This window comes from Colletotrichum godetiae (assembly GCF_030913485.1).
Source record: "Colletotrichum godetiae strain CBS 193.32 chromosome Unknown BDP55scaffold_1, whole genome shotgun sequence".
NCBI classification, from domain to species: Eukaryota; Fungi; Ascomycota; class Sordariomycetes; order Glomerellales; family Glomerellaceae; genus Colletotrichum; species Colletotrichum godetiae.
The window spans coordinates 2,258,044-2,282,490 of NW_026851249.1; the positions used below are offsets into that span (position 1 = coordinate 2,258,044).

General features: G+C 54.2%; 10 protein-coding genes across 10 annotated transcripts; 6 read left to right on the forward strand and 4 right to left on the reverse strand.

Moving 5' to 3' along the window:
• Positions 1 to 825: 825 nt before the first annotated feature.
• Positions 826 to 1,455, forward strand: BDP55DRAFT_625684 (uncharacterized protein; the record flags this gene model as incomplete). The annotated part of the gene is made up of 1 exon (XM_060571511.1): positions 826 to 1,455. The coding sequence occupies one exon, from the start codon at positions 826 to 828 to the stop codon at positions 1,453 to 1,455; it is 630 nt and encodes a 209-aa protein (XP_060437220.1).
• Positions 1,456 to 1,612: 157 nt separating this feature from the next.
• Positions 1,613 to 2,098, reverse strand: BDP55DRAFT_641694 (uncharacterized protein). Its single transcript, XM_060573413.1, has one exon. The coding sequence runs from the start codon at positions 1,991 to 1,993 to the stop codon at positions 1,685 to 1,687; it is 309 nt and encodes a 102-aa protein (XP_060437221.1). The 5' UTR covers positions 1,994 to 2,098; the 3' UTR covers positions 1,613 to 1,684.
• Positions 2,099 to 2,550: 452 nt separating this feature from the next.
• Positions 2,551 to 4,735, reverse strand: BDP55DRAFT_689264 (annexin ANXC4; the record flags this gene model as incomplete). Its single annotated transcript, XM_060576720.1, has 2 exons — positions 2,551 to 2,874; positions 2,936 to 4,735. The coding sequence occupies 2 exons, from the start codon at positions 4,733 to 4,735 to the stop codon at positions 2,551 to 2,553; spliced, it is 2,124 nt and encodes a 707-aa protein (XP_060437222.1).
• A 1,368-nt stretch (positions 4,736 to 6,103) lies between these two features.
• On the forward strand, positions 6,104 to 8,432 carry BDP55DRAFT_22049 (L-Aspartase-like protein). The gene is made up of 2 exons (XM_060566073.1): positions 6,104 to 8,042; positions 8,100 to 8,432. Exons 1-2 carry the CDS (start codon positions 6,604 to 6,606, stop codon positions 8,287 to 8,289), a joined length of 1,629 nt encoding a protein of 542 aa, XP_060437223.1. The 5' UTR covers positions 6,104 to 6,603; the 3' UTR covers positions 8,290 to 8,432.
• Positions 8,433 to 9,264: 832 nt separating this feature from the next.
• BDP55DRAFT_736665 (ankyrin repeat-containing domain protein) lies at positions 9,265 to 11,097 on the reverse strand (the record flags this gene model as incomplete). Its single annotated transcript, XM_060580361.1, has 3 exons — positions 9,265 to 10,371; positions 10,505 to 10,738; positions 11,095 to 11,097. The coding sequence occupies 3 exons, from the start codon at positions 11,095 to 11,097 to the stop codon at positions 9,556 to 9,558; spliced, it is 1,053 nt and encodes a 350-aa protein (XP_060437224.1). The 3' UTR covers positions 9,265 to 9,555.
• A 1,182-nt stretch (positions 11,098 to 12,279) lies between these two features.
• Positions 12,280 to 12,535, forward strand: BDP55DRAFT_641699 (uncharacterized protein). Its single transcript, XM_060573414.1, has one exon. It carries the CDS (start codon positions 12,285 to 12,287, stop codon positions 12,510 to 12,512), a length of 228 nt encoding a protein of 75 aa, XP_060437225.1. The 5' UTR covers positions 12,280 to 12,284; the 3' UTR covers positions 12,513 to 12,535.
• A 2,038-nt stretch (positions 12,536 to 14,573) lies between these two features.
• Positions 14,574 to 15,282, reverse strand: BDP55DRAFT_641703 (uncharacterized protein; the record flags this gene model as incomplete). Its single annotated transcript, XM_060573415.1, has 2 exons — positions 14,574 to 14,901; positions 14,960 to 15,282. 2 exons carry the CDS (start codon positions 15,280 to 15,282, stop codon positions 14,763 to 14,765), a joined length of 462 nt encoding a protein of 153 aa, XP_060437226.1. The 3' UTR covers positions 14,574 to 14,762.
• Positions 15,283 to 16,668: 1,386 nt separating this feature from the next.
• Positions 16,669 to 17,808, forward strand: BDP55DRAFT_625690 (uncharacterized protein; the record flags this gene model as incomplete). Its single annotated transcript, XM_060571512.1, has 2 exons — positions 16,669 to 16,872; positions 17,200 to 17,808. 2 exons carry the CDS (start codon positions 16,669 to 16,671, stop codon positions 17,806 to 17,808), a joined length of 813 nt encoding a protein of 270 aa, XP_060437227.1.
• A 794-nt stretch (positions 17,809 to 18,602) lies between these two features.
• BDP55DRAFT_22158 (uncharacterized protein) lies at positions 18,603 to 18,872 on the forward strand. The gene has a single exon (XM_060566083.1). It carries the CDS (start codon positions 18,650 to 18,652, stop codon positions 18,818 to 18,820), a length of 171 nt encoding a protein of 56 aa, XP_060437228.1. The 5' UTR covers positions 18,603 to 18,649; the 3' UTR covers positions 18,821 to 18,872.
• Positions 18,873 to 22,809: 3,937 nt separating this feature from the next.
• On the forward strand, positions 22,810 to 24,426 carry BDP55DRAFT_538099 (phosphatidylinositol N-acetylglucosaminyltransferase-domain-containing protein; the record flags this gene model as incomplete). The annotated part of the gene is made up of 1 exon (XM_060567912.1): positions 22,810 to 24,426. One exon carries the CDS (start codon positions 22,810 to 22,812, stop codon positions 24,424 to 24,426), a length of 1,617 nt encoding a protein of 538 aa, XP_060437229.1.
• Between the last annotated feature and the right edge of the window lie 21 nt (positions 24,427 to 24,447).

A 24,447-nucleotide genomic window follows, 5' to 3' on the forward strand; every position in this document is an offset into this window, starting at 1 on the left:
AAGGCGTTGAGATTCGAAAAGGGGGCTGCGTCCGCCATGGGAAGCGTCCGCGGTGCTTGGCGCACAGGGTTCACTGTTGGTGATGACGCCGCCTCAATGATTTCTGTACCCAAGCGGAAGAGCAGCCTTAGTCGGGCACCGAGTCTTACCAAGGGGTTCTTGTGAAAGGGTAGCGGGGTGTGAGGGGTATGATGTTGATGTATGGGGAAAGGACGTTGTAATGTTTAAATGGGACTGACTAGCACGGGTTTGTTTTGGCGTTCGAGCCACGGACTGTAAAGGTCTGGGGAAACGGAGCGTGCGTTTGGTCGTGAAGGGCGTGTTATGGTGTTTTTCTTTTCCTGTTGTATACGTACAGCATCGGAGTGTCTGGCATTGGTTTGCGCTGGGTGTTGTTGGTCAAAATTACATATTTACAGTTGCCTTTATGAGACGAATAGATTCGGAAGTTCAGAGTCATGACAAGTCACACTTGCATAAGTCCACGAGAATCAAGACATTGCCATCTTCTCACCGCTGTATTACTGGTAAATATTGTTTGGTTCTGGCGGTTGTACTTGGTGACCTTGGACATGCGGGTAGCCGCGCCATCTCGAGAGGGGAAGCTTGGTGATGGAGCAAACAAAAGGGGGAGGGCCGGCTGTTTTTTTTCTTTCCTGGTTTTGTGACTTTGTCTTACTTGTTTCTCTTTTTATTTGCAGCACCTTCGAAACACACTCTGCCTCGTCGTTTAGAGATCGGGAGTCGGGACTTGGATGACTTGGTACGAATCGAACTGGCCGACAAACAAGACCATATCGTCGGAATTACAACACTGTTTCGGAGATGACGGATCTTCGACAGCGAGTCCCGGTTGGGGGACTTAGCGATGTTGGAGGCGATGTGATTTGTCTTGATGATGATGGTGTTATTGACGAGGGAGGGGATGTCGGCGTCGTTGGTGTGGGTGGTAGTGCTGGGGGGTATTATTACTACGATGACGGGAGTGAAGGTACTTCGGAATCAGAGACGAGTTCGGATGATGATGAGGAGTGTGGTGGATGTGGTGATGGAGATGGGTGTAGGGGATGTTGGGAGGATGATGAATGTTATTTTGAGATGGTGGGGTGTCTGACTGGAGGAGGGAGGGGAAGAGGAAGTTGTGGATTTGGATTTGAGTGTGAGGTTGGTACCGCAGCAATGAGAGGGAGGAAGGGGAGGAAGGGCAAGTGCAAGGAGTGTGAGAAGAAGAGAAAGTGTAAGGCATGTGAGAAGAGGAAGAAGAAGAAAAAGGGAAAGGGGTTCTGGAGTACGTTGTATCCTGTCAAGAAGTTGGGAGAGTGGGGTGGTGATGTGGTTGGTGTTTCGAGGTATCCTGGTGAGGTGAGTATTCTCTTCTCTGTTCCCTTTGCTCCCTTATTTGACGGCCATCTTGCCTTCTGGGCATCTGTGAGGAGAAGAGGGTCAAGGTTTTAATGTTTGATGATAGCTAATGGCGCGTGGAACAGCAAGATCCGAAGAAGTGGGGGTTCAAGGTCGACGATAAATTACGCGGTTCTCGGGGGTGTCTTTTGGGACCTAACGATACGATGACGAGGCATGTCTGCGCTGAGACTGGATCTTGTGGGGATTTGAGACGGTCGTATACGGTGACAGAACCCCGACGACGAGGAAGAGGACAACAGCATACATTGAGACGGAGACACTACCGCGATGGCGAAGATCTAGAGAGGGAGGACGGGTTCAGTCCCTCACAGGGTCGATGGACGTCGCTATCATTCAAGAAGTATGAGGCTTCTCCGAGGAGGAAAAGGAGAAGCAGGAGCAGATCACGGGATACGGGGAGGTATGTTCGCGAGAGGGTTCGACATGTGTATATCCGGCGCGAGGGAGATGATGGGAGGTATAGAGGCGGGAGGGGAAGGAGTTTCAGCAGGAGGAGAAGTAGGAGTCTGAGCAAGAGTTTCAGCAGAAGTAGAAGTAGGAGTAGGACCGTAAGTTGGAGCAGGGCCATGAAGAGGGGGGATAGCAGTGATGAAAGGGATTGGTATTATATGCACGGCGGTCATGGGGATGAAGGGGGACGGCATGGAGAGAGGGAGTTTAGAAGCGGCGGCGGCGGATATGACGACGGACGACGCGGTGATGATCGAGGCAGGGGCAGTGTCGAACCTGGAAGTAGGAGACGGGCGAGGAGCTGGGAGAGGAGGTCGGATGTTAGTGAGAGGGTTGGGGAGATGGACGATCGGTCGCAGGGGAGTTCTTATGCTCTTGGAGAGAAGCAGGGGATGGCTGTTGCTAGGAGGGATGAGGTTGTGAAGACGGTTCGTTTTCAGGGTCGACCCGGGTCGTGAAGAGAGAACCGTGGGTTATTTAAACTGAAAAACAAGAGTCACTGTGAAAGACTTGTGGACAGCAGTGTGAAGCGATGTCTTGAGTTAAGCATGTGATATAATATTTCATTCAAATAACCTCCCATCTCACATGGCCTCATTAAGTCCCATCGTCAATCTCTTCATGCAATTAAGTTAAACCCCCTTTTCACCGTTCATTTTGACGTTCAGAAACTGTTCACCGTCCCTGTGCCGGTACCTTTTCATAAGTCTTCACCTGGCCGGGCATGCGGTAGATACACAACTCCCGACAGAACATGCCCCACTCGCCGCTGGTGCCTTCGCGGACGGCCTCCTGCATGTCACGGCCGTACCGCTCACGGTAAGCGCGCTTGACGGCCTCGAGGTGGTGACGGTCCCAATGGAAGCGGACAAGGCGCGAAATGAGCAGCTCGCGGCGCAGATCGTCCTTGCGGCTTGCTGTGAGGGCGTGGTGGACCAGTAAGGCGTCGCGGACAGGTCTGTTGATGACGCCGTTGAGGACATGGGCAAGGAGTTCTCCCTACGAGGAAAAGTATGTTAGTTCCGTGTCTATGTTTGTGTTACCATGGAAGTTTACTCACCACTAGGTTACCGCTCTTCTTGAGCGCGTCACGGGCGAAGTTAGCCCGATACGTCCGCTCGTACAACTTGAGCACCTCGCGTAGGTGCGAATCGCTCCTCTGTACGACAATGCTAATCATAAGCGACTCGCCGCCCTTTTCCGACTTGACGGCCTTGCGCAGGTCCGAAACGTCGTCCTCGACCGAGTTGTAGTCGATAGCCAGGCGGCGACCATAAGGATCATACTCCTCCATCCGGCGCTCCTCGAGCACCATGAGCACGGCCTTTTTGAACTTATCCTCTTTCAGCTCCGTCTTCATGCACTTTGTCAGGCTGTTGTCGTACTTCTTATCGCTGAAGCCGTCCTTGATGAGGCGGATCTCGCTGTTCGTGCGGCCCATGAGCGACTCGATGAGCAGCTCCCGGCGCGTCTTGTCGCCCTGGTACCAGAAATTGGCCCAGTATGCCTCGCTCTCCCACTGGCCGAGCGCTGTGGCGTAGCAGGCCTTCATCAGGTTCGGATCGGCGTCCTTGAGGCGGGAGCGGATGTGCTTAGCCACGTTGACGCCCTTGCGGTCGGCGCCCGTCTTGACGAGAGCCTTGTACTCCTTGCGAAGGTCCATGACCTGTTCGTGGGTGAGGCCAGGCAGGATCTCAATCAAGGGTTCCGGGTCCGGGTTTTTCCTGTCGCTGCGTAGCGCTTTCGCGATTCTCGACGCATCGTCCTCGGTGTCGTGGAACCGCGCACGGCGGCGTCGTCTACCTTCGTCGTCAGAGCCGATTGGCGAGAGGGGCTCCATGACCTGCAGGTCGTGTGATGAGGGCAGCAGCATGGGTGACGGCATGGGTGACATGTCCTGATAGGTGCCGTGGTACGACTCCAGCAGCGGCGAGCCCGGCGCATTGGCTAGCGACATGCTCACGTTCATGGAGTGGTGGCCAGTGTTTACAGAGAGGTTCGACATGCGGTGAGTAGGCGGCTGGGGCGACTTGTCCCGCTTACGGCTGCCGGGCTCGACGGTCAAGACATTGGACGAGACGCGCGGGTCGTTGGCGTAGTACTGCGCGGCGCCGGCCGAGATCTGTGGCCCTGGACTCGGTGCGCGACCAGAGTATCGGGGCTCAGGGGCGAGGCCGCCTGGTCTAGAAGCATTGGGGTCGAAGCCGTACGCGAGGTTCTCTTCTAGAGCCTTCTTCTTTTCCTCCTTCTTCTTGGCCTTGTCGTCCGTCTTTGCATATTCGTAGGGCTGCGGCTGAGCGTAAGCGTAGCCGCCGGGCGACACGGGGCGAGGGGGCTTCGCTGGGGGGTACAGGTCGCGTTCGTCAGGGCGAGGCGGCTTTGGGGGCGCGTACTCGGCCTCGTTGCCGTATTTGCTGTTGCTGCGACCGTGACTGCTGTATTTTGCGGGCAGGTACTTGAGCTTGTCGTCGTCGCGGGGATCGTCGTACTTTTCGCGCGAGTTGCGGTAGTAGTTGTCTTGCGGGGATGGGGGCGGACGGTAAGCAGGATTGCTGCCGCGCGGGTCGTCGTAGTCGTAGAGTGACCTGGTGCCTGGAAACATTGCATCGCTGCCGTCCTCTGGGTAAGGAATAGCGCCCGACATTGCGCGGCTGGCACCCGGCTCTGCGGTGACGACGTGGGCGCCGCCTCCTCTCTCGCGTCCATATCTGCCACCATCGAGGTCGTCTTCCGGGTAAGCGTAGGTGGGCTCGCGCGGGGGATCAACCATGGCGGGGACCGCGGGGCTCCGACTGCGCTCGCGACGGCCCGGTGAGCGCGAACGAGTGCGACGGCCTCGGTCGTCAACCTGGAGAGACATGGTAGTTGCTTGGAGAATTTTGGACACTCGAACTGGGTTTGGCGCTGTCGGGACTGAACTTGACTGCGGAAACGCAAGCTGATGGGAATCGAGGTGGGGTTTTTGGAGCTCGAAGTTGAGACAAAACGTGCGGGACAGGGAATGAGGGGCTCTCTCTGACCAAAAGGTGTGTGTGGGACAGGGACCGTGGGCGTAGGGCGACGGGAACTCCTTCTTTTTTGCTCTTATATATCAGATGGAGAGAGAAGATGAGATGTCGCGTGCCTCTCTGACTTCAATCAAGCAGAGCGCACGGCTTACTTCAAGTACTTGTGCAAAATCTTGGAGCCTCGAGAAGAGGGTTGGCTACGAAAGGAAAGACAAGGAGGCTGTGGATGCATGTAAAAGAAAGGAAAGGAGGCATATAGATGCACTAATGTAAGGGTAGGCATGGGAAAATGGGGTGAGTGAGCATTAGCAAGCCACCCAGAAAGGAGAAGAGTTGGGCTGAAGGATGTGAAACCCACCCAGTTGCATAGCGTGTCTTCCCCGTCCTGACCAGAACGGCATCATCATCAGCAGCAAGTTAGTTGTGGCCGGTTAGCTGGTTAGCAATAGCAGTTGCGGTACCATACAGTAAGCTAATGAAGCTCGCATCGTCTATCTATCCCCTGTTCTGACTCCTCGGTGGCTGGCTTGGCGGGAATTGTATCGTATGGGCTGCTGGCGAGTAATGCTTCATGACATTACCTGCAGCACCGGGCTGGCATCATGAGGTAGCCGTGTCTCTTGGATCTGCTGATCAAAGTTGTCCGTCTAGACCGTCAGGCGCTAATGGCTGTGTGGTTGCGCCGCTTGGTCCAATGGCCGCGATGGCCTCAAATCTAATGGCCCCTCAAAGGTGTCAACACCGCCTTTCTGTCGTACTGCATCCTGTGTGCACCAAGACCCTCAAGAGAGAACCCTCGAAGGGCCAGGGGGCGGGCTGGGGTCAACCGTCAATGTGGACCTGAGTGGAAGGCTGTGAACGGCGGCGAGTCCGTGGCAACGGGTTCCTCTAGGGAAGCTAAGCTCTCCGACCCCGTGGGCGGCGGCGGCGACAAAGAGGGGGGTGACGGGGGGCCTCTGCAAACTCGAGAGCATTTCTCAACGGGCCGTCTTGTGTTGTGATGACATGCTGCAGCGGAGCGGGGCCGGGATCCCCGCCGTGATGCCCTACTCGTCCTATCAACATCAATATGCTCCCGCTGCGGACGATGCAAGGGCCTTTGGTGGCTGAACGAGTGCGTGCTGCCGCTGCTGCTGCTGCTGCTACATCAGTGACGATGGCACGCTGGGAATCGGTCGACATTTGACGTTTTCGGCTCAGGAAGGTTACACGGCGGGTGGGATGAAAAGCCGAAGGATTCCGTCATGAGAGCTCTCAACTTTCGAGTGCCTTAGGTAATCCTCACCAACAGCAACCCCCCCACTTTCGGGTGATTATGTAAGACACGGGGAACCGGAGACTTTCGGCCAAAGGCAGGGCCGCCGGTGGTCGTTGCTGTGCAATCGGGTTATCGGGATAAGCCGGGCTGCACGGGCCACAACCAAGCTCCACAGTGTCAGAGCTCCCCCAACGGAACGAATTCGGAGGTGATGGAACTCCTGTTAATTATTGAGCCGGCAAAAACGAGACCTTTTTTTTCTCCTTCCTCTCGTCCTTGGAGATCTTTTTGGTTAATCTGGCAATAACTTCACGCACTTCTTCTCGTCACCCCTCGAGGTCTTCACGCTTCAATTGGCTCCGTATAAGCTAGAAATTGCGACTTAGACCGCCGTTTCTACTCTCCAAGACCCTTTCTCCAACTACCACCACCAGACCAAAAAAAAAAAAAAAAACGCCCGCCATGCTTCGATCGGCACCAGCTCGTCGCGCCGCTTCCGGCCTGGCGAACACACGGCTTACCGTTATGCCGAGGACATGCGCAAAGAGCCTCTCCACATGCTCGACCCGATACACCTCCTCTTCCCCCGCAGCTCTTTACCCCGCGACGAACTCCAGATCAACAAACCTCACCAGCCCTTTCTCCCTCCAGAGAAGCATTCACACCACTGCTCCCAGAATGGCCGGAACCCGTACCGAGAGCGATGCCTTTGGCGAGATCCAGGTCCCCGCGGACAAGTACTGGGGTGCTCAGACTGAGCGTTCCCTCGAGAACTTCAAGATCAACCAGCCCCAGGACCGCATGCCGCCCCCGATCGTAAAGGCCTTTGGTATCCTCAAGGGCGCTGCTGCCACCGTCAACATGCGCTACGGCCTCGATGAGAAGGTTGGAAAGGCCATCCAGCAGGCCGCCGCTGAGGTCGCTGAGGGCAAGCTGCTCGACCACTTCCCCCTCGTCGTCTGGCAGACCGGCTCCGGCACTCAGTCCAACATGAACGCCAACGAGGTCATCTCCAACCGCGCCATCGAGATCCTAGGCGGCGTCCAGGGCAGCAAGAAGCCCGTCCACCCCAACGACCACGTCAACCGCTCCGCCTCCTCCAACGACACCTTCCCCACCGTCATGCACATCGCCGCTGTCCTCGAGATCGAGCAGGAGCTCATCCCCTCCCTCAAGAGCCTCCGCGATGCTCTGCAGAAGAAGGTTGACGAGTTCGACGCCAAGCAGATTATCAAGATTGGCCGCACCCACTTGCAGGATGCTACCCCCCTGACCCTCGGCCAGGAGTTCTCCGGATACGTCGCCCAGCTTAGCCAGAGCATCAAGAGAGTCGAGTCCTCCCTGCCCGACCTGCGTCAGCTTGCTCAGGGCGGTACCGCCGTCGGCACCGGCATCAATACCTTCCAGGGCTTCGCCGAGGGCATCGCCGAGGAGGTCTCCAAGATGACCGGCACAAAGTTCGAGACCGCCCCCAACAAGTTCGAGGCCCTCGCCGCCCACGACGCCATCGTCCAGGCCCACGGCTCCCTCAACACCCTCGCCGCCTCCCTCTCCAAGATCGCCCAGGACATCCGCTACCTCGGCAGCGGCCCCCGCTGCGGTCTCGGTGAGCTCAACCTCCCCGAGAACGAGCCCGGCAGCTCCATCATGCCCGGCAAGGTCAATCCCACCCAGTGCGAGGCCCTCACCATGGTCTGCGCCCAGGTTATGGGTAACCACGTCGCTACCACCATCGGTGGCATGAACGGCCAGTTCGAGCTCAACGTCTACAAGCCCCTGGTCATCCGCAACCTCCTCCACAGCGTCCGCATCCTCTCCGACGGCATGCGCTCCTTTGAGAAGAACCTTGTCGTCGGTCTCCAGGCCAACGAGGAGAAGATTGCCAGCATCATGAAGGAGTCGTAAGTCACCGTTGTTGTCAACAGTATAAATGGGTCTATTTGCTAACACTTCAACAGCCTCATGCTGGTCACCACCCTCAACCCCAAGATCGGCTACGACATGGCCTCCAAGGTCGCCAAGAACGCCCACAAGAAGGGCCTCACCCTCAAGGAGTCCGCCCTCGAGCTCAACGCCCTCTCCGAGGAGGACTTTGACAAGCTCGTCCGCCCCGAGCTCATGATCGGCCCCAGCGCTTACAAGCAGTAGAGGCGAGCACTGACAACCGGTCGTGTTGAATGATGTTGTTTACTTGTTGATATAAAGTGGAGAGCTAACCCAAACCCACGCCTTGTGTAAAACTACCTTGCGTAACGATATCCTGTTACCTGTGAAAAGGGAAACAATGCGGTCTTGAGCGATCCGTGTTTGTAGAATTGAAATCGTAAAAAAGAAACATTTTCAAAAACATCCCAGATTTCGCACATTGGCTTGACCCCGCCATTTCACATGTGATGTAATCCCGTACCCCGCACATCGCGTGCCGCGCGCCGCATGGCTGTCAAGAAGCTGTCTCATCGTTCGGATGGAAGGATTCATCTCGCATATGTGAGCTTGAGCGCAGCTCCATCTCAAAATCTCCAGACGACGTCTCCAGACGACGTCTGTCGTCTGTGGGAGTTCGCCTGTGCACCTCAAGGTAGAGTATTCAGGCACGGTCACAGGCGCTCATGGCCCGGCGCAAGCGGGGAACCTACACCGATTGAAGATTACCTTTTCGACAAGCACATCTCGTAAGAAACCGTGAGCCGCGAAGAAAGGCTGGACCACTAGGGCTTGAGTTTCGTGATAATACCGTACGAGTTGCTGAATCGAGACGGGTGCTGCCCCGGTCTAGTACTGCCATTGGTTGAACGGAGACTCGGGGGCCGGCAACGACTACGCAATCATCCACGGCGCCGGGTCTGCCGCCGCGGTCGACCAACCCCCGCCTCCCGCCTTGGCCGGCAGACTATGACTTGAGAAATCCCGACGTCGAGTTGACAAGTTACGCGTAGCTTGAGCCACTTTATTGTGGTAGCATTCGTAGGTGGTTCGTTCAACACTGCCGTTGCGTGGTTTCGGGTCTATTTTGGAGTTTCCGAACGTGCCTAAAGTCTTTCTCTAATTTCGCCCTATTTTGAGATTATTCATAAGCGGATATAAGGGAAATAAGGTCGGATTGTAGACTTTTTGCCATTCCCCTTATCAAAGTACGTACCTATATGCTGACGCTATCTAGCAGTTGATGGGATACAAGAATGAAGATTTATGTCGACGTCTTGTCGATGCTTTATTGCCAGCCTCCTCCCTCCCTTAGTGAATACTCTATCGTTTGGAGAGGGATGCCAATTTCAAGGAGGTTCTCCAGCGTCACATATTTCAATAGGTGCCGTGGCATAGATGCTTGCCAAAGAGCCTTTGCACAATTCGGAGGACGAGATATAAGAATCATCGGATCGAGCTTTAGTTCCTCGATCAAATATTCAACCATCTCTACACGCCCTCGAGTGCAGCAGCTCCCAGAGTGCTTCCGAAAACTCCCGCATATGAGTTGTTCGCATCATAGCCAAGCTCTTCAATGAGGATTCGGCTGCATTTTACTGCACCTACAAAAGCTGCTTCAACCAGGACCTTTCCCCGCTTGTTCTTCCATGGCTCAAGATCAATTCCATTTTTCAAAAGCAATCTGAATGTCTCATCTTCGTCACATTGGAGGGCAGATAGTAGACAGCATCCGGCTATGCCACTATTGCAGGGAAAGTTTGGGTTTGCTTTCCAATCTAACAATGTGGAGAGGATCTCAGTGGAATCTTCTATCCTATTGACGAGGCATAGCGGTGTATGATACCGGTGATAGTTTGGGTCCGCTCCCCTCGAAAGAAGAAGTTGAAGGGTGCTGAGACGACGACCGTAGCATGCGTGATGCAGTGCAGAAAAGCCTACAAGTCGATCACGATTGCTCATATCGTGTCTCAGTGTATTGATCTTTGCCCCATGATCCAGGAGAAATGAACAAATTTCACTGTGCCCATGCCCGGCAGCAATGGACCGCAAAGAATCTCCTAGGTAATTGTTTTGCGTAAGATCATACCCAAGTCGGTGCAGATGTTCCAGCAAGTCAAAAGATCCTAAGTCGCAAGCTGCAAAGATAGGGTTGTGCCATGGCTGCATAGCCTCACGACCATGCAACAGGCACTCTCTCCTCATAGTCCACTTGTCATCCAGGGCAGTTTGATTTCGAAAGCTCGAAGTATCGGCAGTTTTACCAAGGCTCAGACAATATCCCAGAACACCCGAGATTTCTTTCGTCTTGGGGCGTTGTGTGTATATTCTCCTGACGAAGGCTTGCCAGTGTTAACGAGCGTAGACTCCGAAGTGGTTTAAGGGCGGTCTGGCACAGTCTGCCAAAGAAGCCAAATCGTAAGCGGGCACAGCAAGATACCTCATTTCTTCGTGCCGACCACAATGGGGAGACTGGCACAGGGGCGAATGGCATAGCGATGTTGCCAATGGTTGTCACCCAAGCTACAACTCGGTTTGCATAGTCTCTCCATAGAACCTTTCGTTCGCCGACATCCAGTCCTGTGTTGGCATCCTTGTATGTTTCTTGTTTGCGCCTACTGCTATCCGTATTGGCAGCCAAAAGCTCCGTATTGTGTATCCGTATAGAACACGGCTACAGTATGTACTAGTCACCGGTATACTCTTTGAGGTAAATATCAAGGCCTCAAGGTCATGATACATACGTGGGTATCAGTTGTTTCGTTGCATCCGAATCATGGGTGAAAACTACTGAACGGTCAGTGTAGTGAAGTCAAACGATCTGTGTTCCTGGATTCTACCCACCCACAGAGTTGAAGAAAGAGGGGTTGGGCCTCAGCAAACATCTCTGCCGCCCCGGAATAGTGGTTGGTTGGCCCAAAGTATGCTATCCATAAGTCTTGTTAACAAAGGCCGTTGCCGCTACTCGAAAGGGTGAATAGTATATGAGATGCTGTGGCATAAGGTATGTTCCTGTGCTCGATTGCTTACCATAGTGATATGAATTGTGCCAAGTTCGCCAGGTCAAGCCAAAATTATAAAGTCGATTGAGCCTTAATACACTCTGCTAACGGCCGTGGTCGCTTAACTAGATGCCACGGTTATAGTGGGGAAGGCCTAATGTTATATCACGGTGAACTTGGCGTGTCCACGTAGCACTTTGATGTGCCGTCGTTATCGAGATAATGCAAACCCCTCCTATTGCCTTATGACGATTGACTTCCTCTTCAGATTCAGATTCTGAGGAGAAGATCTAAATGCCGCCAAATTTTATAATCTGTCTTATGCTTGCTCCATGTTAAGTAAACTGCAAGTATTGTGTGTTCTTCTGGCGCCCAGGGCAAAGGACACATTTGAGTCCGTGTAATGAATTGATGTGGTTCGGAAGGGGGCAATAGTATTAGACAGAGCTCCTTTCCTAAACACAAACCACATCTTCCATCAACCTGACAAGACGGAGCATCAAGGTCTTCGAAGTTTGACGCTGGTCAGCTATGGATCTCGCTAACCGACGAGATATTAAACCCTACTTCCTCGACCTTTCTCCGATACTCCAGCTAGGTAGAGATATAACTCTAGCCAAGTCTTCTGAACCATCCCAGATTTCTGTTCATTTCATCCAACTATCAAACACTTCTGTTTAATCAAAGATCAAATCAATCAAAAGCAAAATCTCATCGCCCACAACCTACAACATGGCATCAAAAGTTACCCTCGTCTTCCAGCACCTCGCCATGCCCATAGTCAAGGCCCTAGCCGCCCCAGCTCCCACGGCCAGAACCCATAACTCGCGTCACTCCTCAACCACCGGAGCCCTTAACAAGAGGCGAACCCATTTTGAGTTCCGCCGCTCCCTGAAAACCTCGTCAGAGTCGATTGCGAAAGCGCTCGAGAAGCCGAATACACCTCCCAACCCCGGTAAATCCAAGCTAAGCATTTACAATTGCCATCATCTGGCGAGCGGCAAAGAGACCTTCACGTCTAGCCTCCTCGACATAGCTAGTCCCCTACGAAGAGTCAAGGCTCCCGGACCAGGCTCCAACAACATCAACAAGACCAAGTCGATGCAGAGCGCAATCATCACAGCCTCGCCAACAAAGATATTCGCCATCAGAAAGAAGTTCTCCAGCGGCTGTAACCGGACTCTCAAGATGGCAAAGAAAGTAAATGCCGTCTCCATCATGTGGAAAGTCGCCGGCTTGACAACCCTCCTCTCCCTCGGAAGCTACGGCGCCGTCTGGCAATATCAGGCCATGTCGGAGGCAGAGGCCAAAAAGAAAAGAATCGCAGAGGAAGGTGAGGCTTGGGAAAAATACAAAGAGGAGGTGTGGGATGGAGAACATTCCATATCGCCTGGTTGGGCCGTATTCAATGATGCATCGTATCCCTTCGCGGTGCATTACTCATAAGGCATTGGTGGGGTGGGTGAGTCGAGAAATGTGGAAGTATGGAAGGGCCAGCGGGCCCAATATGCTTGATGGTGTTTAATACTTCTATCGCTTTTAGTTTTAATATGACAAAGTTGAAGGTCTACTTGTACGCCTTGCGACGTATGTCTCGTGTGTGGCCAACACCTCTCGTCCATCCTGTAAGGGGCCTCCAGTCGCTTCCACATCAAGGAGAAATCCAGTGAGATTAGCACTCAGCATCATCCGGTGATTTGGCAGGGTCTGAGATCAACGTAGTCAAAGTGAAAGACAACCCCCCCCCCCCCCTCCATTGATTCCACGCACGTATAAAGCAGCAGATCAGCTTGACAAATGTCAATAGCCCACCTTCTCTCGAGACTTCACCCCACAGCTTGTGACCGATTCATCTCCCCTACGCATCAAGTAAGAATCCATAAAGACACCCATCTCCTCTACTAGACTGCCGTCCAAATCACCTCGCATCCAATCCCCACCCCGTCTCCTCTGAATAGGATAACGACAGAAAGCAGTTACAAGCGGGTACGATGAATGATGGCTTGAACTTCATACTCTCCGCATAATTATCAATCACTCCATAACCCAAGACCTGTCACTTTACCCCTTACCACCCCAAAAAGCACATATCCGTATTCCACTCCGCCCATCGTCACCAACCACAACAAAGCGACGACAACTTCACTAAATAGAAAAGTGAGCTAAAAACATACAACACCAGGTATTCGCTGGTCGTCACCGACCCAACTACTAATCCGGCCCTCATTGGCTTATCTATGGGAGAGCGGACGGGATCCCGAGTTTTCCAATGGGTATGGTCGTATGTGGTAGTTTGACGAGGACGAGGAGCTGATATCGTAAGATGGAGGGGGGGTTTTTCGGTGGGCGGCTGGCCGACACAACAACCCAAGAAATAGTCAATGGGAGTTCTTTTCTGAGAAAATGAGTAACCTTCTGATTTATTACTATCATAAGAAATTGGAGGGGGGGGGGTGGTGGGGAGAGAGATCGGGGACCTTTCAGATACGACCTCGTGAGGGGCGTAATGATAGCCCACGGTTCACACTTTCGACGGACACAACATCCGTTTGTATTTCGCCAATCCCTACCTTTGCCAACTCTCTGTCGATACCTTTTTTTGGAAAAAAAAAAAATGAAAAATGGCCATGGCAGGTGAATAAACGCGCGTTCGAGCTTCAATCATCGCAGGAATAGTTCGATGGCTCTTGTAGTCTGCTTCTTGAAGTGCCCTCGTATTCTAAACTTCGAGCCGCACTACCGAGGCGGGAAATCAAATTCCGGCTTTCGTCAACGACAAGAACATTCAATGTAGTTCCTTTCATTCCGATGGCCATCTATCGAACTCTGAACCCGGGAGGTGGGAGTGGGAGCGGTTGATAGCATGAGGTTGTCTAGCTGCGCCGTCGTTGCCGCTCCATCACATGACCCGGCTCCGTCTTTTGCCAACTACTTAACTTACGACGGCGGATCACGGCACTTCGGCAAACGTCTCTGTAGACCGCGCCGTAGTAGCCGCTATCTATCCATCAACACCTATCAGAAGGCTGGGCACGCAGACCCGTTGTAGTAAAGTCCATCTCCGTTGAACGTTCTGCGCGAGCATTTTTGGCAGTTGGCTGTTACTTGACTACGGCCAATCCGACTGCTGTTCGAAGTCCAAGTATACTGGCATTTGAGGTGGCATTTGAGGTGGAAACCGAACTGCAGACACAGTACCTGGAAACCCCTCTCTCCTGTGCTCTCGACCACTGGTACCCAAGCCTAGTCCTCAACCGTGCCCTCATAGTTTGATATCCAAAAACCTTCCCCATCAAGGTAAGTTGCAAGACTTCGGATTGAATAGATCAGCCCAAGCTTGGAGAGTCTGGTTCCTCTTCGGTGTCCGTCACTCCGACGCTCACCGACGCTGTGTGACGCCGTCTCAAACAAAGAGCCTTCCATCTCGTCGTGAAGCTCCGACATAGGTTTAACTCAGATCCCTTCCCTGCCGCCATCAGTGCCCACATATCAAAAAGCGTAAGAACTCGATTTAGTGTTTATGAATTTTTCTTGTTTTTTGTTCATGCCGTTAACCAGCGCCGCGCTCAATACTAGTAAGAAGATGGTATCGCAATGTCTAGTAATCACATTAAAAGTAGTCCGTGAGTCCGGATTGTTGTTGTTTTCTGTTTTTTCTTTCGTTGCCCTTCTTGGATTAAACCAATCACCATCAAATCATGGTCTGAGTTCCTCAGCATCCTGCGCCTCTTCATCGTGATAAGGTACCGAGTCACATCGGAAAGATGGTGTCTTGCATGCCTTCTCGTCCACCTCTAGCCGGATCACTCCTTGCGGGTCATAGTGCTGGCGTACTCTGAGCTTCTTGTTAGTCTATTGCACGATGCAAAATGTGTCAATGGAAATGAACCCACCCTTGGAAGGTAGTACCGACAAACTCCAGCACCAAAAGGACGAGAACCAGTGCGATGACGGCGCCAAGAACAATCAGATCGGGATGCTGCTCAAAGATCCTCATCGTCGGCCGGGTGATGTGCTTCCAGCACGGCAGACGACCAGAAGGCAACAGCTCCGCCAATCCATCCTTGAGCGACATTGGCGTGATCGTCTCGGGGGTTCCGTCGCCCACAACGTCTACTACTCTGTCCTTGCCGCGAGATGCCGGGTGCCTTGACAGGGACTGAAGGTAGGTGGTTTTCAGGGGTCGCGGTGCCGCGAGGACGATTGACGGGGGCATGTCTTCTGATGGTGTTACTGGCTCGTTGTTGAACTCGGTTTCGATGTCATAGACTTCAGAGACGGGTCGTGTGCGGTGCATGGACACGCGTGTTACCCTTGTTAGACGACGTGCCTCGGTTCTGACGTGTGAGACCATATCTGAGATGGTAGATGGAACGGGAGCAGCCAAGCTGAACTGGGTGAAGCCCAGGGCGAAGAGTAGTGATGAAGGCTTCATTTTGTCGGTGGTTAGGTTTGGTGATAAGTGATGGTGGTGTATACACGAAATTGGTGTTTTGGTGCGCGAAAAGATGCCGTCTGTGTCGTCGTGTCTTTCTCGATCCTGGTTCTCCGAGAGATAGATAAGACTTAGACTCCTCGTCTGGTAATCGATGTTCCACGATGGTCGTCGACGTCGAAGTAATTCCAACCACAAGGAAAGCCTCCTGACTTCTTCTTCTTTGTCTCCTCAACGAAGTAGGTCGTTCAAGTTGGTGCAACTGGCCTAACACGTGCCTATGCTGGCTGTCGACTCCAAGTACTATTGCTTCTGTGACAATTTCACCAATGTTCTCAAGCCAAGGCGGTATCCGGCAAGCTGCAGTGGTTGTAAACTACCAGCGGTGGATATGGTGGTTCAAGGTGGAGGGCAGCGGTGTTGTATTGAGATGCTTGAGAGGGTGCGGGGTGTGCCGAGACGTGAAGGAATATATGTCCAGGTCTGGGCAAGCCAATTTTTAGAGGAACAGAGATCCGGTGACAGCGGCAGGGCAACCGGAGACAAGTCGAGGCACGGCGCGAAACCGAGCGCAGAGAAAAAAGTCAGCGTAATGGAGGGCGGGAAAGCTCGCAGGCGAGTGAAACAAAACAAGTAACGGGCTCTGGTGTGTTCCCAAGTTGTGAGGAATGAAGAAGATGGGACGAGGCGGCTAATGGGAGGTGTGAGACCCCGAGTGCAGCGAAGAGGACCGGAAGGATAGACAGCTGAGAGCAGAACGGAAGAGGGAGGTGTTCGTGGGATTTGACGTGCCAAGGCGAGCGAGGTCTGAAAGTAATATAGGAAGAATAAGAGACACACTCTCGACTCGTCTGGAGTGAGGAGAGATGGGGTCTGATCTGAAATGGGACTGGGTATCCGTGAGTAGCTGCAAGTATGTTTGTGCAGTTGACCAGAGGCATGGGGCGGGTGAGGTGGTAATGTTATTATGTATGATCCAGAGGACAGAGACAGAGAGAGAAAGGAGAGCAAACCCAACTTTTACGCATTGGGATTAACATGACATTAGCTTCACCCAAGACGGCGGCGTTTCTGTTCGCACCCTTTTGCCCTCGCTCCGCCTTCTCTCTTTCTCTTTCTCGACCTAGCTAGGTGGCCCAGCCAGCCAGCCATCAAGGGCCCAGGGCCATGCTCGTCCTCCTTGTCCTCGTCTCTCTCAGATCCCCTCTGGTCTGTTCTCTGCTTTCCCTCACAAAAAGCGGGTGCTGGGGGACCGGCCGCTGTCCCCCTCTGCCTTCGGGCGGCAGGCCAGGACCAGGATCTAGGCTCAACCAGGGATGCAGGGATGGTCTGGACCCTGTGGGCTGCGGTGCACCCTGTTTAATGCAGCAGGTGGGTGTCTCGATTCAAACATGGTCGGCCTCAAGCTTCTTTTCTCTCCTAGATTTTGCCAGGGCCTGTCCTGGACGGATTGAACCGTACAAAGTGCCAGCACACACATGGCTGATGCTGTTGACACAGTGGCATGGGCGGCATCAGTCGAGGAAGTGCGCCCTAGAACCGTTTGTCTTCAAGCTCCGGCCCCCCAGTGTGAAGAAGCAAAGGCGACTCGCGAGTGATTTGCTGCTGCGCTCTCTCCGAAATAGACAGATGGGATGGGATAGGCACGCACGGAACGGCGACGGCAGCGGCACACTCAAATGATGACTGACTCTAGAGGTCTGTAACAAGAACGAGGAGAGAGCCTGCCGAGTAGCCGATCTCGAGCGCTATGTTCTGGCGATCTTCGTTTCTTTGCATAGAGTTGATAGGCCCGCGGGCCTTGCGGCTCTGGTTCTTGTCTGCATTCTTTTCGGTACCCGGTTTGCTCGGCCCCCTTCATCACCCATCATCGGTGAAAATGCAAAAGTGAGATGCGACATGGAGGGCCACCTCGAGCACAACTCCATCACCGTGAGAAACTCGGGTTCCAAATCTTTCTCTCCTGTATCCCGATTTAGGATCGAACGAACGAGGTTGGCAAGTTGGAGCCAAGGTGGACGCGGGGTGAGCTGGATCGTCTGCACTACCACCTCGCCCAAACCCAAAAGGCGCGTTAGTTGGCGGGTTGGCAGACAGGCAGGTTTGGTGAAGTCCCCTGGATTTTCCCTTCCGTTGCAGCTTGCCCATGTATTTCGGGGGCTCTTGCAGACCGCAGGCGCAGGGCACCCACCCGACGTTTACCAGGGATGGCAAGTGTTTGTACGGGCAGCGCAAGGGGCTGCGGGATTCGAGGAACGCGAGAGGAAGATGGATAAGGAGGAGAGACAGACTTCATCGCGAGAATGAGAAACCCCAACAACCTGGCAGAATCCCAGAGACTCCAGAGTGCAAGTAACGAGAAGTCAATCCCTGCCAGCAGATCCCATGTGTCACGGCCGAAGGCCGGACGGGGGGTTCCATGCGTGCATTTTGTTGTCGACCGAGGTTGAGAAGAGACGAAAGACATGAAAGAGAAAAAAGGCGCCTCCTTATGGAGTCTGTATGGATTCCAATTGGCAATTTAGGGGAAAGACTCGACGTTTGCCGTCACAGGCTGCGGGTGTGAAGCCAGGTTGTCAACTCAAACTTCCACTCTGTCGTCTCGTCTAACTATGCCAATGATTGACGGAGGAGGGGACAGACATAAGAAGAGGCGCAGGAAGGTAACATGAAGAGAGAATGAACAAAGTAAGCTATTGAAGCTGAAAATGCAAGCCTGCGTCTGCAAGACTACCTCGATATGTCTGGTCAGCCCAACTTCTGCACTTTACTTTCGCCCACCCGTGTAAGCGATGCCCCCATCTGGACGGCACATTGCCCGATTGTGTCCTATGATTCGTGGGTGTGCTTTCCCAGCTGTGCTCCCCCCAATGATTCCCACCTTCCCTGCAATAGTTTCAATTGAGACTGCAGCTTCCCTCGCAGGCACAACAACTTACTGGCAGGACCATAGGACTGTAGAGTACCTCCCGTACTTACCCAACCTACCTTAATATGCCGACAAGGTACTCCGTACTTGTTCAATGTACCATGTATCACTCTGTACCATGTATTACTCTGTACCCTACGGAGTACACAGGCAGGTACTCTGTCCGAACATTCGTACCTGAGGAAGTGATTCCCACTCCCCATCTCACAGCGCCACAAAATGAAAAGGAAGAGAATCAAGCTTTCCTCGACTGATCCCTCGCACCTTGGCCAACCCCCAGTGCCCCCCGTCTGGATCCTCCAGGCCCCTCAGCTCTCATTTCCCACCTTCTGCCCGTCCACAAGTGCCAACGGGAGCACGTGGGCAAAGCTGACCCTGTGCGAGTCTTGAATCTCAACTTATCGCAACAGATGGTAGCGATCAAAGCCCACCAGGAGCTTTTCCTTTCTTGGCGATTTCAAGACGTACGAGAGAGCGAATCACATAATACTACCCCCCGTCGTGGCTGGACTTCCCACAGTGTCCTTCTCATGAATCTCCAGCTCCTTGACTCTTAACCCTGGAGTCATTGCACCAGAATAGGTACCGCCGCGTCCAGCCACAGCCCAGCGACACCCATGGCATTGAATCTCGCGGGGAGAAAAGAAAGGAAAAGACCAAAATCACGACCAACAATAACGAAGGAAAAGAGAGGATCACGCAAACCGACCCCTTGCTTTCCCGCAGCTGAAAAAATATCCGGCATCCACCGAGACCACAGAGATGAAGAAGACGGAACCCAGTCAATCAGTGTCTCCCAAGCCACAATAATGGACGCTGACTATTCGGCCTATTTTCCCTCCATGGCCCCCAGGTATTAGTCCACGGCACGCCTTCCCACGGAAATGGGGCCATGGAATTGCGCACGGCACACGAGATCCCGCCTCTCCTCTACGGATAAAGCTATGGACTATAGCGCACTTTTCACCTGCTTGTCCGCGGTCGCCGTCTTTGCCAATGGTTTACGGGGTATCCGTCAGATACCCAGCAAATCAATCATCACCTTGGATCGTATGCCGATGGCCCTTGTCGATTTGGCTTGTCTAGGATGCTTAGTCAAGCCTCCGTCCACCCAGCCAGTTCTCACGATGCTTGGCGCTTCCGTGGCTGCAAACTCGTACAGACGAAATTGCACCCAGCTGCGCCATATCCCACGGATATGCACGCAGCACGCCGCACACAACGGCCATTCAACCAGCGCCAAGACACTGCCTCTTCCCAGAAATGAAGGGAGCATGTCAGCAACAGTTCAATCGTCAGCAATGATCTTCTCGTCCATGCAACCATCGAGTTGCTCTGGGGCTGGGACGGGGCAAAAGTTCCAAATCAGCTTCCTACACTTTACGGATGCCTAGGTACGCCAAAACACCATCATAACAACACCAGTGAACGCCTAATGCGACAGTTTCTCTGTCCAGTGCCAGGTGGGAGTTGGCGCCAAAGGCAAATCGCAGCTGGCGAACCCAAGCAATGGATCGACGCCAAGGATCCACTGATTAGCGCTCTGGTTCCATTGCTTGGACTTCTTTTTTGGAATCACCACACCACAGGTGCGGCGGATGCCGACATAGCTTATACCAGCCGCCATCAAATAGTGTGCACATTCGCCATTTTGGTTGCAATGTGGTGACTGAAGACCACCGCGGAGCTGTCTCTCTTATTTGGGAGCATCGCCGGCTCGTCGCCAGGGTCACAATCACAGGGTGACCACGACCAAATGGAGCAAGCATTGACGAACAAGAAACACGAAATCCTCGTCCTAGGAAGTTGGAACCTGCCCTCCTGTGAGTTTTGCGACAGTTTCGTTCCATTGCAACCGAGGCCCACATCGGCAGCAGCTGCGAAACCCGCTTCTTCTTGCCCTCCATGGTGAGGTAGTCTGAACGTCAAAACGGTTTCAACAGATGCCCTCAGACCAACCCACAGTCAATGGGCACGCAAAAGCACGGGATGCCATGGGAATGAGACTTTGATGGACCCCGAACCCGCATACCTCTGGCTTTGCCAAGCGCGTCCGGCAAGACTTGCAACAAGAAAGCAACGTTTTTAACCATGGAGGTTGAGCCGAATTGTCGCAGATCGCCCGCTCGTTGATGTCATGTTGCTCTCGTGCCTGAGTTTGAAGGGAAGGGGGATGAGGGATCGTCGATGCCAGCCCTGACTCTCTCTCAGAATCGTCCCATCGAGCTGATGGTGAGGCTATTCGCACTAGTGCCGTCGAAACAGCAGTACCTAGGTAACTCGAGCCCCTTGGGCCAGAGTCAGATCTGAGCTGGTCCCATTGCCTAAAGACCCTCCCAGCAACACCCACTGTACTCCGTACCACTGCCCTTAGCATCGCTCAGCACAAGGCAGTGTGGGAGCTCTTCCGGTCGGCCCGCTAAAGTTCCAAAATAAGCAGTCCCTTCCAGGCGAACTCTCAGTCTTCAGGGCGCCCACCGGGCATGCCTGCCATCGCTGCAGCCTGCCACATTTCAAGCCTAGTCCCTGTAGGGCGCGCCGAAGAGTCTGGACCACAAGATCTTGACCATGCCAACGCGGAGGGGCATGGCACGGGAAGGGGCCCAGAAGACTGGTAACAGCACGAAAGGGGGACGGTGGACAACCTAGGTATATCCGCTTGGATCTAACACTTGCAGACGAGCACACGACCTTTGACTTGACCACGAAAGCGACACAGGACAATGTCCCCCTTGACTGACTACGGGGTGGACGGTAATATCCATTCAGCCCTCAGGAACGCAGCATGAGGGTCTATTCCAGTGGGACAGCCAATCAACCAGGGGACAAGCAGCGAACAAGCTTTGTGCCGGTGCGGGCCTCCCTGCAAAGAAATTCGGGGCCATCTAGGCAGACAGAAATGAGACTGCCCGGCTTCAAAATGCTTCTGGAATTGCTCTTCGTATTCCGTCGCGCACAAGGGTTTGGCGGGGAACGGTGTTGCCGGCGGTACCCTTTGAGCAGAGGCAGGCGGTGCCGCGGTGCAGAACATGGCGAGGTGGAACTCCGTTGAGAGGCCCCGTTTCTCTCAGAAATCGGGCACCTGTCGGATGCTAGTGCACCGCTAGCCTCGTGGTCAGGTCACTACTGCGCAGTAGGTGTGGTGTCGTTGTACTGGTGTTGGACCGTGATGGTGGTGGTGTTGAGAATCCGGGGCTTGGGATGCCGCGGGTCGCGATTCTGGACGTATTCTGATGCATTGTTGACAGCACTTGGTGTCTTGCATGGCCACGGAAGGCTTGGAACGACGGTCGACGACATTCCCCTATTCCAGGGCTCCATGGGTCATGGACGCGCAAGCTACCGTGGTATTTGGGTTTCCAAGAGGATGGGAAAGTCTCCGAATACTGGGTTGTCGTGTGTCAAGAAGGGGCCGCGGATCGTAAGTGGTTCATGACGGAAGCTGCGTGTGTCCATGACAGCGTCATGAAGAAAGTTGGTTAACTCAATTTAGCTTCTAGGTAAGGCGAAGGCGGACGCGGACGCGGATGTAGACGCAATTCGTGGTAGGGTTGGGTTTAGGCATGCATCTATGTATGCCTTCCTAGATCCGTCCATGATCCGTCCGCGATTTGTCCGCTCATCCATGAAGGCTAGGTACTACTGCGGGCGATGCTTTGGGTAATAACCTTTACTTTTGTCTTCCAAGTTCGGTGATGGTTCCGAGACTTTACGGAGTACTACGTACGGAACTACGGATACTCTACTCGGACAAAAGAAGAACTGAGCTTGAGGTAGCAACTGTGGTTGGATATTTCCCATATTTACTACCCTCCTTTTCGATATCATCTCGAGACAATAGTAAAGCGTAGTAAATGGAGCAACCAGATGCAGCAGCAGACACCTTTCCCTTGATGGACTTCGGAAGACGCTTCTTTCGGCCACCGACCAGTCTGGGTATCCTTCGTATGCACATCTTACTTGGTACAAAAAACAAAAAAAAAGGCTTTAGAAAAGGTTACCGAATCCAGCGACTTGGTCCGGGCGGCGCACCCTTGTCGAAATCGAACTGACTCGGCTACCCTTGGTGCACTTGGTCCCTTCCCCACTAATCTCCTTTCCCCGTCCGTGCACGCACCCTTTTTTTGTGCCCTCCCCTGGCGTGGTCTGGGCCCCCTTGGCACTTTCTTTCCCCTTCTACTGCCACTGCGACTGCCTTCCTGGCGCGCGCATTCTGTGTGGCTCCTACCAATTTGGTCTCCAGCCTTGCGCCGACTTCAGTCCATCCGCGACGGCGAGGCTGAGAAAAGGTCTCGGTCTCCAAACAAAGTCATCCATTGAGTCTTTGTACTCTTGTCGTTCCATTTCCATTGAAGCCCTCAACGGCAAAGCCGCGCCTAATGTCCCCGACAACACCAACGGACTTTGGCTCCTTCCCCCCGCCCCTCACACGCTCCTCCACCCTCCCGACGGCCCTCAGCACCGGCACCACAAACAGCAGCACCAACAACAGCACCACAAACTTCCACCAGCAGCGCCAGGACCGATCCCGCCTCGCTCCCGAGGATGCCTTTCTAGCCACCTCCCCGCCGCGCCGACCGGTGCCCTCCTTCCCCGACGTCTCCTCCCTCGGCGCAGACCACCGCGCCGCCCGCGCACGCCTCCGTCATAATGCCGCCTCTGCCGTCGGCGCCGCGGGCAGCCACCGCTCCCGCTCACGCCGGAGTCGCAAGCGGACGTGGAAGAAGCTCATGTGGGTGAAGCAGAGCTACCCGGACAACTACACGGATCAGAATACCTTTCTCGAGAGTCTCCAGCGCAATCCGCGCCTGCAGCCCTACGACTTTTGGCCCCTCGTCGCCGATTCGACGGTCATTGTTCAGCACGTCTGCTCCGTCATCCTCTTCATCGTCTGCTTCGTCCTCATATCCCAGGAGCGCGTGTCGCCCGTGTCCATTGTTTCGTTTAGCAGCATGGCTACGTTCTTGGGGTGGCTGCTGTGGGAGCGGTGGGAGGCCGACGAGGAGCGAAAGGAGCTAGGTCTGGCGGGCAGGAGCAGCAACAGCGCGACGGCCGCGGGGCGGAGGTTGGAGCCGAGTCGGAGGACGGGGAGTATGAGGCAGCGGAGCCCGCCCATGCACGATGATGGCGCTGTTGCTTCGTCTACCGCCACGACGGCCACGAGCTCCGCGACAAATCTCTCTAGTACCGCTGGCGCCGAGCGGCCTCGCCTGGCGCGGCACTCGCACTCCGCCTCCGCGAGCTCCCTCATCTCTTCCACCTCAGCGACCTCGCAGTCCGTCTACCGCCGCCACAGCCAAGAAGTCAACAGCAGCCTCCCCCTCCCGCGCCGCTCCTCCTTCCCCTTACCAGGCGACGACAACAGCCGCCTCAACCAGCGTCTCAGCACCGTCAAGAGCGCCATCCTCATCTACTCCACCCTCCTAGGCCTCTCCCCCATCCTGAAGTCCCTCACAAAGTCGACGTGGAGCGACAGCATCTGGGCCATGTCCTTCTGGCTCCTGACCATCAACATCTTCTTCTTTGACTACTCGGGCGGCGTCCGCGTCACCATCCCCGCCTCGCTGTCGACCAACGCGGCGCTCATGGCCTCGACGGTGCTCGCTTCGCGGCTGCCGTCTACGGGCCAGGTCTTTAGTCTCACACTGTTTAGTATTGAGGTTTTTGGGCTGTTTCCCGTGTTTCGGCGATATGCGAGGCACCGGAGCTGGGGATATAACTATGCCATGACGGTGTTTCTTGTTTTGGGGGCGGGTGCTGGTGTCGGGGTGATTGTGGGTGATAATGGCGGTTGTGCCGCTGGTGTCGGCATGTCCTGCTGGCCTTGGAAGGGGGCAGTGGCGGGCATGGTTGTCAGCGTGCTCATCTCTGCGATTGCGATGGGCGGGTGTAGTTGGTGGCTGATTGGGTTGCAAAAGTACAAGAATGAGATTTATGGGCCGTGGGACCCGGCGAGACCTATTATTATGAGTCGACGGCCTTGGGACGACGGTTAAAGAAAGGCTTTATGGATAGCG

Coding starts and splice junctions, on each gene's coding strand:
- BDP55DRAFT_641694 (XM_060573413.1), bottom strand. CDS start 1,993: ATGGCCCTGCTCCAACTTACGGTCCTACTCCTACTTCTACTTCTGCTG.
- BDP55DRAFT_22049 (XM_060566073.1), top strand. CDS start 6,604: ATGCTTCGATCGGCACCAGCTCGTCGCGCCGCTTCCGGCCTGGCGAAC. Junction 8,043..8,099: donor GCCAGCATCATGAAGGAGTC/GTAAGTCACCGT, acceptor ACACTTCAACAG/CCTCATGCTGGTCACCACCC.
- BDP55DRAFT_641699 (XM_060573414.1), top strand. CDS start 12,285: ATGTGGAAAGTCGCCGGCTTGACAACCCTCCTCTCCCTCGGAAGCTAC.
- BDP55DRAFT_22158 (XM_060566083.1), top strand. CDS start 18,650: ATGAAAAGGAAGAGAATCAAGCTTTCCTCGACTGATCCCTCGCACCTT.